At 53.6% G+C, this 14718-nt stretch overlaps 1 protein-coding gene across 2 annotated transcripts in view; it reads left to right on the plus strand.

Moving 5' to 3' along the window:
- Positions 1–7119, plus strand: part of GFRA2 (GDNF family receptor alpha 2) — a 103271-nt gene extending 96152 nt beyond the window's left edge. For both annotated transcript variants that reach the window (XM_043870518.1, XM_043870519.1), the window contains exons 8-9: positions 4951–5004; positions 5708–7119. In XM_043870518.1, coding sequence (XP_043726453.1) covers positions 4951–5004; positions 5708–5830 — 177 coding nt within the window. In that variant the 3' untranslated portion in view covers positions 5831–7119. The remainder of the gene's footprint in view (positions 1–4950; positions 5005–5707) is intronic.
- Positions 7120–14718: the final 7599 nt, after the last annotated feature.

The raw sequence follows: 14718 nt of genomic DNA on the forward strand, positions 1-14718 counted from the left end.
GGTGGATGATGTAGGGATGCAGATACATGGAATGGGGACGAGTGGGAGAGGAGGGAGCCAGGGCAGGGGGTCAGGACAGCGCAGAGCAGCTGAGGAGGGGCTCTGCTGCCGAATCTGGCCCGCTGCCTGTTTGGATAAATCAGAACGGAACATGGCCCCACCCAGTTGTCACATATGGTCCATGTGCTGTAGGCAGAGTTGTGTTGGGATGGACGTGGTAGCCGGCAGAGCCTAAAATCGTAATTCTCTGACCCTTTGTAGAAACATCTCCCCCTGACCTTTGAAAGTGAAAGTGAAAGTTGCTCAGTCACGTCCGAGTCTTTGCGACCCCATGGACTATATGATCCATGGAATTCTCCAGGCCAGAATACTGGAGTGGGTAGCCTTTCCCTTCTCCAGGGGATCTTCCCAATCCAGGGTTTGAACCCAGGTCTGCTGCATTGCAGGTGGATTCTTTACCAGCTGAGCCACAAGGGAAGCCCAAGAATACTGGAGTGGGGAGCCTATCCCTTTTCCAGTGGATCTTCCCAACCCAGGAATCTAACCGGGGTCTCCTGCCTTGCAGGTGGATTCTTTACCAACTGAGCTGTCAGGGAAGTCCCCTGACCTAAAGGAACACAGATCATGAGCTTGTGAGAACACAGAGCTCTGATGTGGGAAGGAGGGGGTGGCGAGTCAAACCTGATTTGCAGGATGAAGTGGTGACTGTGGAAAGGCTGCTGAAAGCTTTTGAACTGGGATGTCGTGATGCGAAGTGTGATTCGGGAAGATAATCTGACAGCAGGTGGAGATTGATTGTCAAGCAAAGGAGACCGGGGCCCTGTTAGCAGGTCTTTGCGACAGTCAGTGATAGTCGATAGTCATCAGTAAGGAAGGAGGGCTTGTACTCGGGAGGTGGCGGGGAGGGGGGATGAGGAGTTACTGGGCATGTGTAGGGGGAGGCACTGACGCCAGGGGCACTGAGATTGGAGGCAGGGATGGGGTGGGGAGGGTGGAGGCAGGAACGGAAGCAGGAGACAGGATCGGCCAGTTCCAGCCAGAAGTTTCCCCATAGAGGTGGTGGTGGTGGTGTTAACTGCTCAGATCCCACGGACTGTAGCCTGCCAGGCTCCTCTGTCCGTGGAATTCTCTAGGCAAGAGTACTGCAGTGGGTAGCCATGCCTTCCTCGGGGGGATCTTCCTGACCCAGGGATCAAACCCCGGCCTCCTGCATTGCAGGTGGATTCTTTACCCTCCGAGCCACCAGGGAAGCCCTTTCCACAGGACAGCACTATATTTGGTCCCTGGCACCTGGGCTGGACCCACAAGGCCCTGGCACTGCCAGCTCGGCTTTGGGAGTGTGGACAGAGGTGGCCAGAAAGATGAGGAAGGCGATACTTTCCTTCCAACTTCCTGGGCAAAGGGCCTCTGTGGGAGAAATTTCTAGAAGGATACACTTTATCTCTGCTGCCATCCTCCTCCCTCCCAGTTGCCAAGATAATAGGCTGAGATGGACATCAAAGGTGGCCTTGGTGGGGTGTGGCCTCAGAGGACAGCCTGCAGCGTGGTGGGGGGGCTTGGGGAGGACACAGCTTCTCCCCTCCCCCCCGCCTTAGCTGAACTGGTATGGAGTTGATTGTGTGGGTGTTTATTTCTCTCATCGGGGTGTGAACAGGGCTGTGACTCATTCATCTTTGGAACCTCCTGTGGGGAGCAGTGGGAGAGTTAATGATGAGGGAGGTGGTGAATCTGAGCCCAAGCCTTGGCCATTGGGCAGTAGAACTTCTTTAGCTCTCCATCTCCTCCATCCGCCACTGTCAGCAAAGGTTGGCTGACCAGCAAACATCTGCACTGTTCCGTGTGCCTAGGACTGAGGATGGGGGGACGTCTTGGGCCTGCCCTTGGGGGAGGCTCCTGCAGCCTTCACTCCTTCACTATCTGCCCTGGGTTTTCTGGAAGTCACGTGGCAGGATGGGATCTCCATGGGGCTGGGGCTTCTCCCTGGCTTTGCTTCCAGAGCTGGGGTAGCCACAGTCCACCAGCTAAACCCAGTCTCACCCTGCAGCCCCAGTCCTGGCAGTGTGCTGGATGCAGGCTCCATTGGCTCTGAGTCATGCTTGGGGGTTAAGGGGCCTTTAAACTTGTCTATGCAGAAGGAAGTGGCAGCCCACTCCAGTATTCTTGCTGGGAAAATCCTATGAACAGAGGAGCCTGGCAGGGTACAGTCCATGGGGTCACAGAGTCGGACACGGCTGAGTAACTGAGCACACATTCCCACACTTGGCTTTGCTGTGCCATATGCGTGGTCTCGTGCATCTTCACGGTGGGTCAGTGAGGTCTGCTTGACTGTGGATCACTGTCATATAGACGAGGAAGCTGAGGTGCCAGTAGGTGAAGGGATTCGCCTGGGGTCAGTGGCTGAACTGATTGGAGCCTTGGGCTGTGGTCTCTGGGGCCCTTCCTTCCTTGGATAACAGGGGTCATCCATAGGAGGGACACCAAGGTTTAGGACCCTGCAGTCTAAAAAGGAAAGGCTGGGATGGGTCTCTGAGGACAGCATCTATCAGCTGGATTTTGCAGCACTTCAAGGCAGTTCTTGAGGACAGCCAGAGGAAGCCCAGTGTGTCCCTGGGCCTCTCAGCACACGTTCACTGTGGGCCAAGTCAGCCCTCAAGCCTGCCTGGCAGAAACGCCGTTGGCTCAGAAGGGCTTGGGCAAGTTCTGTGGGTGATGGATCGCAGGTGGGTCACTGATAGAGCCTGAGGAGGGTCCTGTCCTGATCTTTATGGAGCCAGTCCTTCCCCCACCAAGTCCCTGTGTCCCCACCAGAGACCACACACTGGGCGGGAGACCACAGTCTGGGTTGGAGTCCTTCGGCCCTGGCCCCGGGAGATGGCATCCCTGTCTCACAATAATATGGGTCTGAGGAGGGGTGAAGGGCCCTCTCCTATTCCTTCCCCTCTTTTTCCTCCCTCTCTGCTGCGCCCTCTCCTCCTCCTCTGCGACCTCCCCCCTCCCTGCCCCCGGCCGTCAGCTCCCTCTCCCCCCTTCTACTCTCTCTCCCGCTCTGCTCCCTCCCCGCCCTTCTTCCTTGCCTGACCCTCACATCTCCTTGGACTCACTGTGGTTGGAGCTGCGCTTGGTCCTGGGCAGTGGAATCCAGTCCCTGGATCCTGTAGAGCCTTTGAGCAGACACCCTTCTGCAGAGTCCCTGGCTGGTGGCTTGGCCGGGCTAGATCTTGGCACTTGCTGCTCCTGGCGCTGTGGTCTTAAACAGAACCTTCCTAGGTCTTGTCCCTGACTCCGCCTCGGCTATGCTTATTGTCACCATGATCACATCTCCACCATCAGTAGTGACTCTGCTCTTGGCTGGGGCCTTTGTGCGACAGCTGGGGCCCTGTTTAGCTGACCAGATGCCCCGGGTGGTAGATCGCCTGTAATGCTTAAGGTATTATTAATACTTCCGGCCAGAAGCAGTGATTTAGGCATAATTTCCTGGGCTTTCCAGTTGCTTCTGGTGGCCAGAGCCCATGGCCAGGATAGAATCATCACATCCCCCAGCTGGTTCCCATGGATCACTATTACGATAATGGCAACAAAGGGCTGATTTCATGCACATGCTCTGGTTCTTGTTCCTCACCTGGAGCACAGAGCTCCCAGGCGCCACACATCTGTTTCAGAGGAATGGCTAACACCTGACACCAGGGCCAGACGTCTGCCTAACCGGCCCCCAGGGCAGACATCACTAATCAATCACAGCTGTCTTCCCCATGAGCCCAGTGAGGACTCATGATCCTTCTGGAGCTGGCACTCGGGTGTCAGTTGTGATCTGCAGCATTCATTCATTCATTCACAGACTTGTTAATGAATGACAGTTAACAAATGTTAACTGAGTACAGTAAGCCCCCTACATGCGGACCTTCAGGTATCGAACTTTCAAAATGTGAATGTGTGTTCATGTCCAGTCATGTAAGGTGTAAGTGAACTTGCAGCTTGCTCTCCATCTCCTGTTGCTGCTGATTCTTCATTTCCACCATCTCCCATCTCCTCACCCTTCTGCGGGCAGTAACTCTTCTTGCCTGTTCACTCAGCGCCTGCCCCTGTATGCCAGCCCTTGTACTATGTTATGTACTTTTCAAGGTGCTGAACTGTGAGATTAAAAATGTTTATTTTTTGTGTTTGCTTGTTTTTATGTATTATTTGTGTGAAAAGTATAAACTTATTATAGTACTGTATGGCTGACTCATTGGAAAAGACCCTATTGCTGGGAAAGATGGAAGGCAAAAGGAGAAGGGGACGTCAGAGGATGAGATGGTTAGAAAGCATCACTGACTCAATGGACATGAATCTGAGAAAACTCTGGGAGACAGTGAAGGGCAAAGCAGTTTGTGTGCTACAGTCCACGGGGTCGCAAAGAGCCAGACGCAACTTCACAGCTGAAGAATAGCAACAACCAGTTAGTTGGGTTAGTTAGGTTAGTTGGGTTAGTTAGTTGGGTACCTAGGCCAAGTTAGTTGGGTACCTAGGCAAACACTGTTGGACTTAATGAACAAATTGGACTTAAAAACGTGTTCTCAGAATGGAACTTGTTTGTATATGTAGGGTATTTATTGTATAATGTTTATTGAGCTGCTGTCATGCAAGGGAAAAAAGTATGGTCCTTGCCTCATCAAGTGGAGCTCTGATTGTGATAGTCAGATCTGGGAGCACCTTATCACTCTATGATGCTCAGTTGGAGAGCTGAGTTAGAACTCTCTTCTTCAGGAGCCCAGAGGGGACGGGACTTAATCACTGCAGGTGTCAGAGGAGGGCACAGGTCCTTGTGTGGCCAGTACTCTTTGTGTGTGCCCTGCGGAGCCAGCAGTGGATGGCATGGCTGCGGAAAGTGGGATCCCGTCTGAATCTGGGAACAAAGTCTGGCCAGAGACCCAGCCACGTGACCCACCCTTACTGGTGCCTTCTCTCCCACAGGAGCAGGGGCTGAAGGCCAATAACTCCAAAGAGCTAAGCATGTGCTTCACAGAGGTGAGTGAGGGGCAGAGTGGGGGTGGGTGCAGGGGTCTGTGCGGGGAGGGGGGTTGTCTACTAGGCGAGCCTTGGGTTTGGAGCCCCCAGATTCCATAACACAGGCTGGGCTAGCTCAGCTTCCGGGCCGCCTGATTCAGAGTGGGTGCTCGCTCTGTGGCGGGCGAGGATGGGTGGGAGTGGAAGTGACAGCCAGGCCCTTTCCTTGTCTCCTGGAGGCGATGCTTAGGCTGCTCTGAGGAGAGATCCTGGCACGCCCTCCTGACTCTATAGACGGACGTGTGCACCCAGCAGCCTGCTCTGCGCGGGTTCTGGGACACTCCACAGAGGGGGAGAGATGGAAAAGGACCTGGGCGCGTCCTTGAGGGAGACCCAGCTCAGGACTATATCTGTGTGCGTGCTAAGTTGCTTCAGGGTCCGACTTTTGGCGACCCCATGGACTGTAACCTGCCTGGCTCCTGTGTCCATGGGATTTTCCATGCAGGAATGCTGGAGTGGGTTGCCATTTCCTTCACATGCAGGGTCTCCTGTGGGAACACTAACCCTAACCCTTCTCCTGGGTGGATCTTCCCCATCCAGGGATCGAACCTGGGTCTCCCTCATTGCAGACAGATTCTTTACTGTCTGGGCCACCAGGGAAGCCCAGCCCCACTGACTCATTTGTCTTTTTCTCTGCTTCTCTCTCTCTTCTGCGTGGCCGCAGCTCACGACCAATATCATCCCAGGGAGTAAAAGGGTGATCAAACCTAACTCAGGCCCCCGCAGAGCCAGACCGTCGGCTGCCTTGACCGCTGCATCCTTCCTGATGCTGAAGCTGGCCTTGTAGGCTCTGGGGATCCCATCAGGAGATTTCTGAAAGCTACACGGATGAGAACACCCGCCTGACAAAATGGAAACACACACAGACACACACACACAAACACACTTTGCAAAAAAAAAAAAAGATGTTTTTTCCCACTTTGTCTCTGAACCTGTCTCCTCCCAGGTTTCTTCTTTGGAGAAACTTTTCTAAACCAAACAGACAAGCAGGCGGGCAGCCTGAGAGCTGGCCCAGAGGCCCCCTGGCCGGGGAAACCCCATGCCGAAGAGGGCACACTGCAGGCCTAGAGATACTCTTCACTTTTCTCTGGGGGTTTTCCTCTCTGGGCCCTGCTGACAGGAGACCAGACGACACCCGGACTGCCCAGGGACGTGGGCGCGGCCGGGATGGCTGTTGTTCTTCTCAAGTGCCCCAGTAAGGGGACCTGCGGGGGACTGCGGGGGCCTCGGGCAGCAGGGCAGCGAGGCCGGCCCCGGGGGTCCAGCTGGGCACCGTCAGCGCCTCCACTCAGCTTCCAGGAGGGAGTTAATTTGCCTCCCTTCTCTGAGGGCTGGATCTGACCTGTGGACGGCTGTGGTGCTCTCCCCTTGATCCCCACTGTAGCACAGGGGGGAGGGCTGGGCAGCTCCGGGGGGGCTTGGGGAGCCCAGCCTGCCTGGGAGACCCTGCTGGGGGTTGGGAGCAAAACTTGGGAACCACTTCAAGGCGGCTTCTTCCTCCTTGGTGGCAGATAACCTCCTTTGAAATCAAAGAGAAATGATTCCTTGTCCACTCCCTTGGTTTCTTGTGGGTCCCTTTGGTCGGTCTCTCTTTGGAGGGAGGGGCCAGGCGCTGAGAGAGACAGAGGAGACCACCGTGGGCCGTCTCCCAGCACCATGCTCTGGTCTCTGCGACTCCCTCCATCTCTCTCCTCCCTGCCTCACTCGCCCACCTTCTCTCTTCTCATTTCTGAGACATACGCCCACTGCCCACTGTATGTACATAACGCGGCTCCTTTCTCAACATATATGTATATACACATCCGTATACATATATCGTGTGGTTCCCTCTCCTTTCCTTTTTTTAAGAACCTATGGAAATAATACCCTAACAGATGAGCGAAAATGTATTATTGTAAAATTTATTTTTTTTAATAATGTTGTCTATAACGGGAGAAGAAAAGGAGGTGGGCTCCCTGTGTTTCTGCCCCAGTCGGGCTGATGGGGTCGTGGAAGGGAGTTTCTGATTGGTATCACGCGTAGCCGAGGCTCCAATAAATGTACTAGGAAGCAGTCTGCCTTCTGCTTCACTCTGGGTGTGCCGCCTCCCCTGGTTTGTTCTTGGCCCGGTGCCAACGTCTCCGTTGCTTCCCTGGGGGGCCCTGGGAGAATGTGTGTGTCCACGTGTACACACGTGTGTCTGTCTGTTGTGTGTCCTCGGGGCAGGTATTGGAGCTCTGCAGTGAGACGATTTTACATTCCCTGGGCCTGAGTTCCTGGTTGTGCTGAGCCTACTGGTTCATTCACCGGTCATCTCCTCCTTCCCATCGCAAACAGGCCAGTGCCTGCTGGCCTCAAACTGGAAGAGAACGGAAGTGGGGATGGAGGAAGGGAGGCGGCCTGATGTCACTTCTCTGGACGTGTTTGTTTTAAGGATGCCTGCTCGGCCCTGTGAGGTGGCACAGTTGGTCTTCCTGTGGGGACTCCTGTTTTTTTTTTTTTTTACGTGGTTGTGAAGGTAGGGACCTGGCCCCCTGGGTCCCAGCCTCTGATGGAGGGGTGGTGAGCCAGCCCGCCCTCTTCCCCAGCCACCACTAGCCTTACTGTGGGTAGAGCAAAGTGAAATGGCCTTTCAGTTGGGAATCCATGTTCTTTGCAAACTGCAAAGACTGGTTCAGTTAGAAGCCTTTGGGGAAGGTGGCCCACAGAGTGGGTGGGGGGTGGGGACCCAAGGAGGTTTGGGCAGGAACCAAAAGACATTTGAAAGGACAGAAAGCAGAATCTACAATGTCAGAGCGCTGCCCCTTTGTGATGAATGACAACAACCATCATCCAGTTGGCTGGACTGGGGCCCTGTGCCTATTTCCTGCCCCCCAGGGTGTCACGTTGTTCAGTCGCTGAGTCAGGTCCAACTCTTTGCAACCCCATGGACTGCAGTACCCCAGGCTTCCCTGTTCTTCACTATGGCATCCTTAATGGGAGATAAGCCCTTGGCATGCATCATGGGGAGAGATGATATCCCCAAAGGAAACAGAGGTGCCTTTATGAAGGAGGAATAGAGGCTGGAGAGCTTTACTGTGACTTAAAACATCTCCCCATTCAGGTATCCCGTAGCTAAAATTTTACTATTAAACATTCATTCCTTTGGCTGAGACAATTCCTGTTCTCCATGACCCTCTAAAAATATGTAAATAAAACTGTGAAGAATAAAGTTTTACTATCTTAATGCTAATTAGTTTAATGATTTGAATGGATCTTAGTAACACTAAGACATTTGGGCCTAGACATTGAGATTAGGCTTGGGGGGCAGAGATGGGGAAAGAAGCAGGAAATATCAAAACAAGATTGGTGGGGGCCCCACCAGAACGTCAGAATTACTCCCGGGTTCTTCTGGGGAGTCAAACACGTGACGTATAGGCCCACTGCGCCTTTACTCCAGAGTCAGCAAAGTCTATAAGGATTTTTTTTTTTTTTGCCACTAGTCTCATGAGGATTCCTGATCTGGGGCATGCATCTGTCTAGGAGTGTATCTTATTCTGTTTTCTAGGGTCTAGTGTGTTGTACAGACTGAAACCCTATAAAGATGCTTCTTCCCCCTGGGGGAAGCTTCCAACCTGGGATGGTTTTGGATCTGCCAAGAACCCAGACCTCAGCTTCTGACCTGGCTCCCGCTACCCTCCTCTCAATGCAGCTAGGACCACTCAACCAGGCTAAAGGCCCAGCAGGGACCCAAAGTGGTGGTGGGGAATCCAAGGAGGCTGGTTCAGAGGCTCAGAGAACTTGGCATCCAGGGGGTCATGCCCTGGCCCTGGGTGCCCTAGTGTGTTAGCCTCATGGCTGGGCCCTTGCTTGTTCAGAGATCAGAGACAAAACTGTTATCTTAGTTCTCTGCACACAGGCCCTGTTTGGAGCACAAAACAAACAGGTTTTTTGGTTTCCCAGGAAACCCAACCTTGCGAGGCCTTCCAAGGACTCGATCCCCAGGCCCTAGCTGGGCCGGGCTCTCTCCACCAGACCTTCATGAGGCCACGCAGCTCAAGGATCAGAAAGAGGATATGTTGAGGCAGACCTATAATGAATTCCAAATGTGCTGCTCACCAACTGGGTGGCCACGTTCAATCTAAGCCTCAGTTTCTCATCTGTGTAAGGCGGCCAGCAGCCCTGCCTTCTAAGAGGTTGGGGTTGAATGGAATACCCTGCCAGGAGCCTCGCATTCAGCCACGCCCCTCCCTTCAGCCACGCCCTCCCTTCTGTGTGGCTACCTGACCCTGCGCCTGGATTCTCAGTCCCTGCCTGGCAGGCAGGGCGCCTCCTCTTGGCAGCCGGAGGAACTGCTCTGGGGTCCGTCCTTGGCGCTTCTCTCTCGCTCCTCCTCTGTGTCCCGAGAAACTCAGATTCCCTGTGGCAGAAACAAGAAACGCCCACCATTAAGCCCCTGCACGGGGCTCTTGGAAGCGCTGCCAAGTGGAGTTAAGAGGACAAGCAGGCTTGGGGAGAGGAAAAAAGGAAACTTCCTCCTGTTGGTAGTGCAGAGTTGATTTGATCTGCGAGTCGCCGGGGACACTGGCTACAGAACATCCGAATGCCGCGCTCTCCCGAGTCCACTCTCAGAGTGTCTGCCCCTTCTCCACGCGGGAAGGCAGAAGATGTGGCACTGCTGTGGGTGCACCAGCTCAAAACTGAGGCCAGGATGCCGTGACTGGCCTTGGAAACTGAGGGAGGCAGGCTGGCATGGGGTCCCTGTGGGTCCCAAAGCCAGACCAGAGAGGCTTTGCTCCAAGGGATTCTTGGGAACTCACTGCAGAGTGGGAGCCCCAGGCCTTCAACTCTAGCTTTTGGGAATGAGTTAAGAGTCAAAGCACCTTGATGCTTTATGAGCAGAACCATCTGCCCTGTGATTTCCCTGTAGGGAAAAAGGGCTGTCAATGTGGTGGGAGTCTGAGGACAAATTCAAGTCCATATTCTATCCTCCAGAAGTCTGGGTGTTCCTGGAGAGGGTATGCAGGGACCTGGATTCTAACTCTGGCTCACCTAGCTAAGTCATTAAGCTTCCCTGAGCCCCAGAAAGGTTTCTCTAGATTGGGGATCAGCAAACTTTGTCTATCAAGGGCCAAGTAATTAATGTAATAGGCTTCTTGGGCTGTGCCATTTCTGTTGCAGCTACCAACTCAGCCATTGTATTGTAGCTTGAAAACAGCCAGTAGCAATATGTAAGTGATGGAGCTGACTGTGCTCCAGTCAAACTGGATTCACCAAAACAGGTCCAGGCTGGAAGTGACCCCTGGGTTGCCGTTTGCCCACCGTGTTCTAGATGATCTCTGAGCCCAAGCTCTCAAGCCCAGGCTCTCTGACCACAGGGCTTCGGTGGCAGGGAGTGACATGGATGATGGGGCTTCAGTCACCCCCAGGTGGATGGAAGAGAGGTCAGGTTGCCGTTGTGATGGGGAGGTGGAGGCTGGTGAGCTGCGGAAGAGGATGCTTAGAGGAGAGGCCCCACCTCGGGCAGGTGCCGTGAGGAATCATCCAGGTAGCCTGCGGGTCATACACCCGCAGGTGTGGTCCGGAGCGTGGCGGCTGCACCAACTATTCTGAGGTTGTGCCCTGACTATGGGGTTGAATTTCAGCTGCTCTCAACTCATGCATCCATGCATCCCCCTGGACCCTGAGGAGGGGGCATCACTCCCTGGTTTGCAGGAAGGCATCTGAGCTGGAGCAGGACCTGGGGTCCAGAGCGAGGGAAGCTACTGCTCCATGGATAGGAGGGGAGAAGGTCACTCGAGAATGCAGAGAAGGCCCAGCAGGGCAGCGGGGCCCCGAGAACCCCTGCATGGCGATTGGCAAGCCCCTTAACCCAGCTGGGCCCACTTTTCTCGTCCACAGAGGGAAGGGCCAGAGGCACTGCTCTCCGAGGTTCCCGTCCACAGTAGGATTCTGTGATTCTATGACTGCCAGCTCTTTCTGAACTTGCCAGCCTGGCACTGAGTAACTTGGGAGGAGGTGGAATTCATCTCTCTTGTAATAAACACCGCCACTCTGCTTGGTTGCTCCAGTTTTCCCCAAGCATCTTATGCAGAACTGCAGACTGCTGCCTGGGGCTCGTTCTAGGGACGGCTGATGGTGTTGCCCCTCACGCTTTGCCTCATTCCCTCTTTTCAGATGACGGTCCACACCCGTGGGGGAGCACCCACGGAGCTGGCCCTGGCCTCCCTTCCTGGGGAGCTCTTGAGTCACCACTTTGACCTGGGTCCTCCTGGGCAGTCAGAGGTGACAGAACCTCCTCCACTGGGATCACCCACTGGGCGGAAGTGAGTAATCCTCATCCAATATCTCTGTAGGAGGAGTTTGTGGAGTCAGCAGGGCTGACATGATTCAAGTGCTGAAGCTCTTGCAGCCGGAAGACAGGCTTTCAGGAAAACCTCCCCCTTAATTTTTTTCCAAGCCTGCTCAGTGGGCTGACCTCTCTCCCCTCTTCCCCTGCCCACCCATGCTCAGGAAGTTGACAATTTACAATAAAGGCCGTAGCTCTCACTCTCCTTCATTTCAAACCAGAGTCCAGCCTTGTTGGCCAAACAAATCCTTGTAGGATGACACCGCTGGCCCTGTCCATCCTTCATTTTTATTCTCAGTGAAAGATGAAAGGCCTTTTATTTTCCAGGGGCCCCAGAAACCTGAAATCACTCTTAATTCTCCCTGTGTTAGAAAGCTGGGTGAGCTCAAGGCCACAGTGACATGAAGGACAAAAAGGCCTGCCCCCCCAAAAGTGTATTTATAGCATTTCTACCTGGGGGGCTGCTGAAGTCACCTTTTCTCCCAAAGCGCAGAGACCTGACTTTCTTGATGATTGGAAATGGTCCACAGATGCTGTCATCCCAGGGGATGGTGATGACCCTTCCAAAAGCCCCTCAAACTCACCCACACCCATGCATCTCTGTCCAGCCCTAGGGTATCTATGAAAAAGGGCAGTCTGGGGGAGCAGACAGAGTTTCTGGGTCCCTCTCTGCTGCCAGGGAGGGTGGTTCTGAGCTAGGGCTGTGGGCCTCATCACTCATTGGGCATCAGCTGGCTGGTGGGACTTTGTCCCCTCCACCCCGTCATCTGCCCCGAGTCGACCTGGGGAAAGGGTCCCCACTCAGAGGGCAGGCCGGGGCCTTCTACCCCAGGCATCGGGGGCACAGCTCAGTCTGGCCCTGTCCTGGGCATCTCCATGTGGACTCAGGACTCTACATCTCAGAACACTGGGAGGACTGGGAGTGTCCCCTCCTCCTGAATAAGTGTAACTGATCATGTGACTGATTTCCAGTGGGAGATGGGTGTTCCTGGGGATCCCCTTGGGTTCTGTTCATCATCTGGAGGACCTCTAACTTCCATCCCTGGGGGCTGCTTCCCTAGAAAATCTGCCCCCCTTCTCTCTCCACCCTCTTTGTCAGGCCGAGGCTGTGGCCTTGAAACTCCTTTCCTTACTGTTGAGGCAACTCCTCCACCTTTGATAGGTCGGTGAGGGGTTTTGACCACCGATGTGAGCTCTGGGCTCTGGCTGTGTCCGAGGTTAGCTAATTCCCCGTGGCCATGTCCTGTTAGGAACTCCACTGGGCACATGCTTGGAATCACAATCATTCTGTCCCAGGAGCTCTGCTTTTGTCCTCCTCCTTTTGAGCCGTCTGCCGGGCTGGCTTTCTCCAGTGTCACCTTCTGGTGAGGGTGTTTTTGTTCAGCATTTGCAGACCCTGGAGAAGTGATACCTTCTCTCCCAGAATCCTTTGCTTCAGGTCAGCCTGCTCTTCCTCTCAGTGGCGGGATGCAACTGAGCAGGATCTCAGGGGACCATATCCATGCAAAGTCCCTGAACTGGCCGCCCTGTTGTGATCATTGCATCCGCATGGCTCAGATGGTAAAGCGTCTGCCTGCAATGCGGGAGACCTGGGTTTGATCCCCAGGTTGGGAAGATCCTGTGGAGAAGGAAATGGCAAACCACTCCAATACTCTTGCCTGGAAAATCCCATGGATGGAGGAGCCTGGTGAGCTACAGTCCATGGGGTCACAAAGAGTTGGACTGAACAACTTCACTTTCTTTTCACTGTCTGGTCCAGTCCCTGCTTAGGGTCCTCTCCCTTCCATGGGGAGTGGAGTTGAGAGCAGAAACTACTAGGTTGACGTCAGTATGTTCAGCAGCCTCCTCCGCTCCTGTGGTTTGTCCAGATACTGCCATTTCCCCCCTAGTTTTGGCCTCTTCAGATTTCATTATGCATTTTCTTGCATCTCTCCATCAATCTGGGACCAAATTCTTCTCATTTGAATTAATTAGGTAGATAGTGAGAGTCTTAGTCGCTCAGTCACGTCCGACTCTTTGCAACCCCATGGTCTGTCCATGGTATTCTCTAGGCAAGAATACTGGAGTGGGTAGCCATTCCCTTGTCCAGGGGATGTTCCTGATTCAGGGATGGACTTGAGGTCTCCTACATTGCAGGCAGATTTTTCACTGTCTGAATTGGGGAATTAAGGGAGACTCATCTAAATGAATAAAAAAAAATCTAAACTATAGAGTCCTGCTTAACAAATGTAGTATAATGTGTAAAGTAGGTGAGGGCCCTTGTAATGGCCTGGGAGGCTGACGAGGTCTGTCCTGGCTGCCTTTTCCACTTCCCCTCCAATTGCTCTCCCCTGCCCACTCTGCCTCAGACACCTGGCCTCCTGCTGTTCTTTGACCACACCTGGCTGGCTCCCACCTCAGGGTCCTTTCGGGGTTGTTCTGTCTCTCTCCCCGCCTTCCCTCCTTCAGGTCTCTGCTCAGATGTCAGCAAATTGAAGAGAGCCTCCCTGTCCAGGGTACCTTGCCTGCCCCCTACTTCAGGACTTCCCAACTTTTCCAAAGCACTTACCACCTTCGGACTGACTATACTGCTGTTGTTCAGCTGCTAAGTCGTGTCCAATGCTTTGTGACTCCACGAGAGTAACATGCCAGGCTTCCCTGTCCTTCACTGTCTCCCGGAGTTAGCTCAGATTCATGACCATTGAGTCGGTGATGCTATCTAACCATCTCATCCTCTGTCATCCCCTTCTCCTCCTGCCCTCAATCTTTCCCAGCATCAGGGTCTTTTCAGGAAAGTAGGATCTTCACATCAGGTGGCCAAAGGATTGGAGCTTCAGCTTCAGCATCAGTCCTTCCAATGAATATTTAAGGTTGATTTTCTTTAGGATGGACTGGCTTCATCTCCTTTCTGTCCAAGGTATTCTCAAGAGTCTTCTCCAGCACCACAATTTGAAAGCATTTCTTAGGTGGTTACATACCCTGAGATCTCATTTAAGAGTTAGTTTGCTTATGTGAGAGTTGGACGGTAAAGAAAGCTGAGTGCCAAAGAATTGATGCTTTTGAACTGTGGTGTTGGAGAAGACTCTTGAGAGTCCCTTGGACTGCAAGGAGATCCAACCAGTCCATCCTGAAGGAGATCAGTCTTGAGTGTTCATTGGAAGGACTGATGTTGAAGCTGAAGCTCCAATCCTTTGGCCACCTGATGTGAAGATCCTACTCACCTGAAAAGACTCTGATGCTGGGAAAGATTGAGGGCAGGAGGAGAAGGGGGACAACAGAGGATGAGATGGTTGGATGGCATCACCGACTCGATGGATATGGGTTTGGGTGGATTCTGGGAGGTGGTGATGGACAGGGAGGCCTGGCATGCTGCGGTTCATGGGGTCGCA

The sequence above is a fragment of the Cervus elaphus genome, chromosome 16 (genome assembly GCF_910594005.1).
Source record: "Cervus elaphus chromosome 16, mCerEla1.1, whole genome shotgun sequence".
NCBI classification, from domain to species: Eukaryota; Metazoa; Chordata; class Mammalia; order Artiodactyla; family Cervidae; genus Cervus; species Cervus elaphus.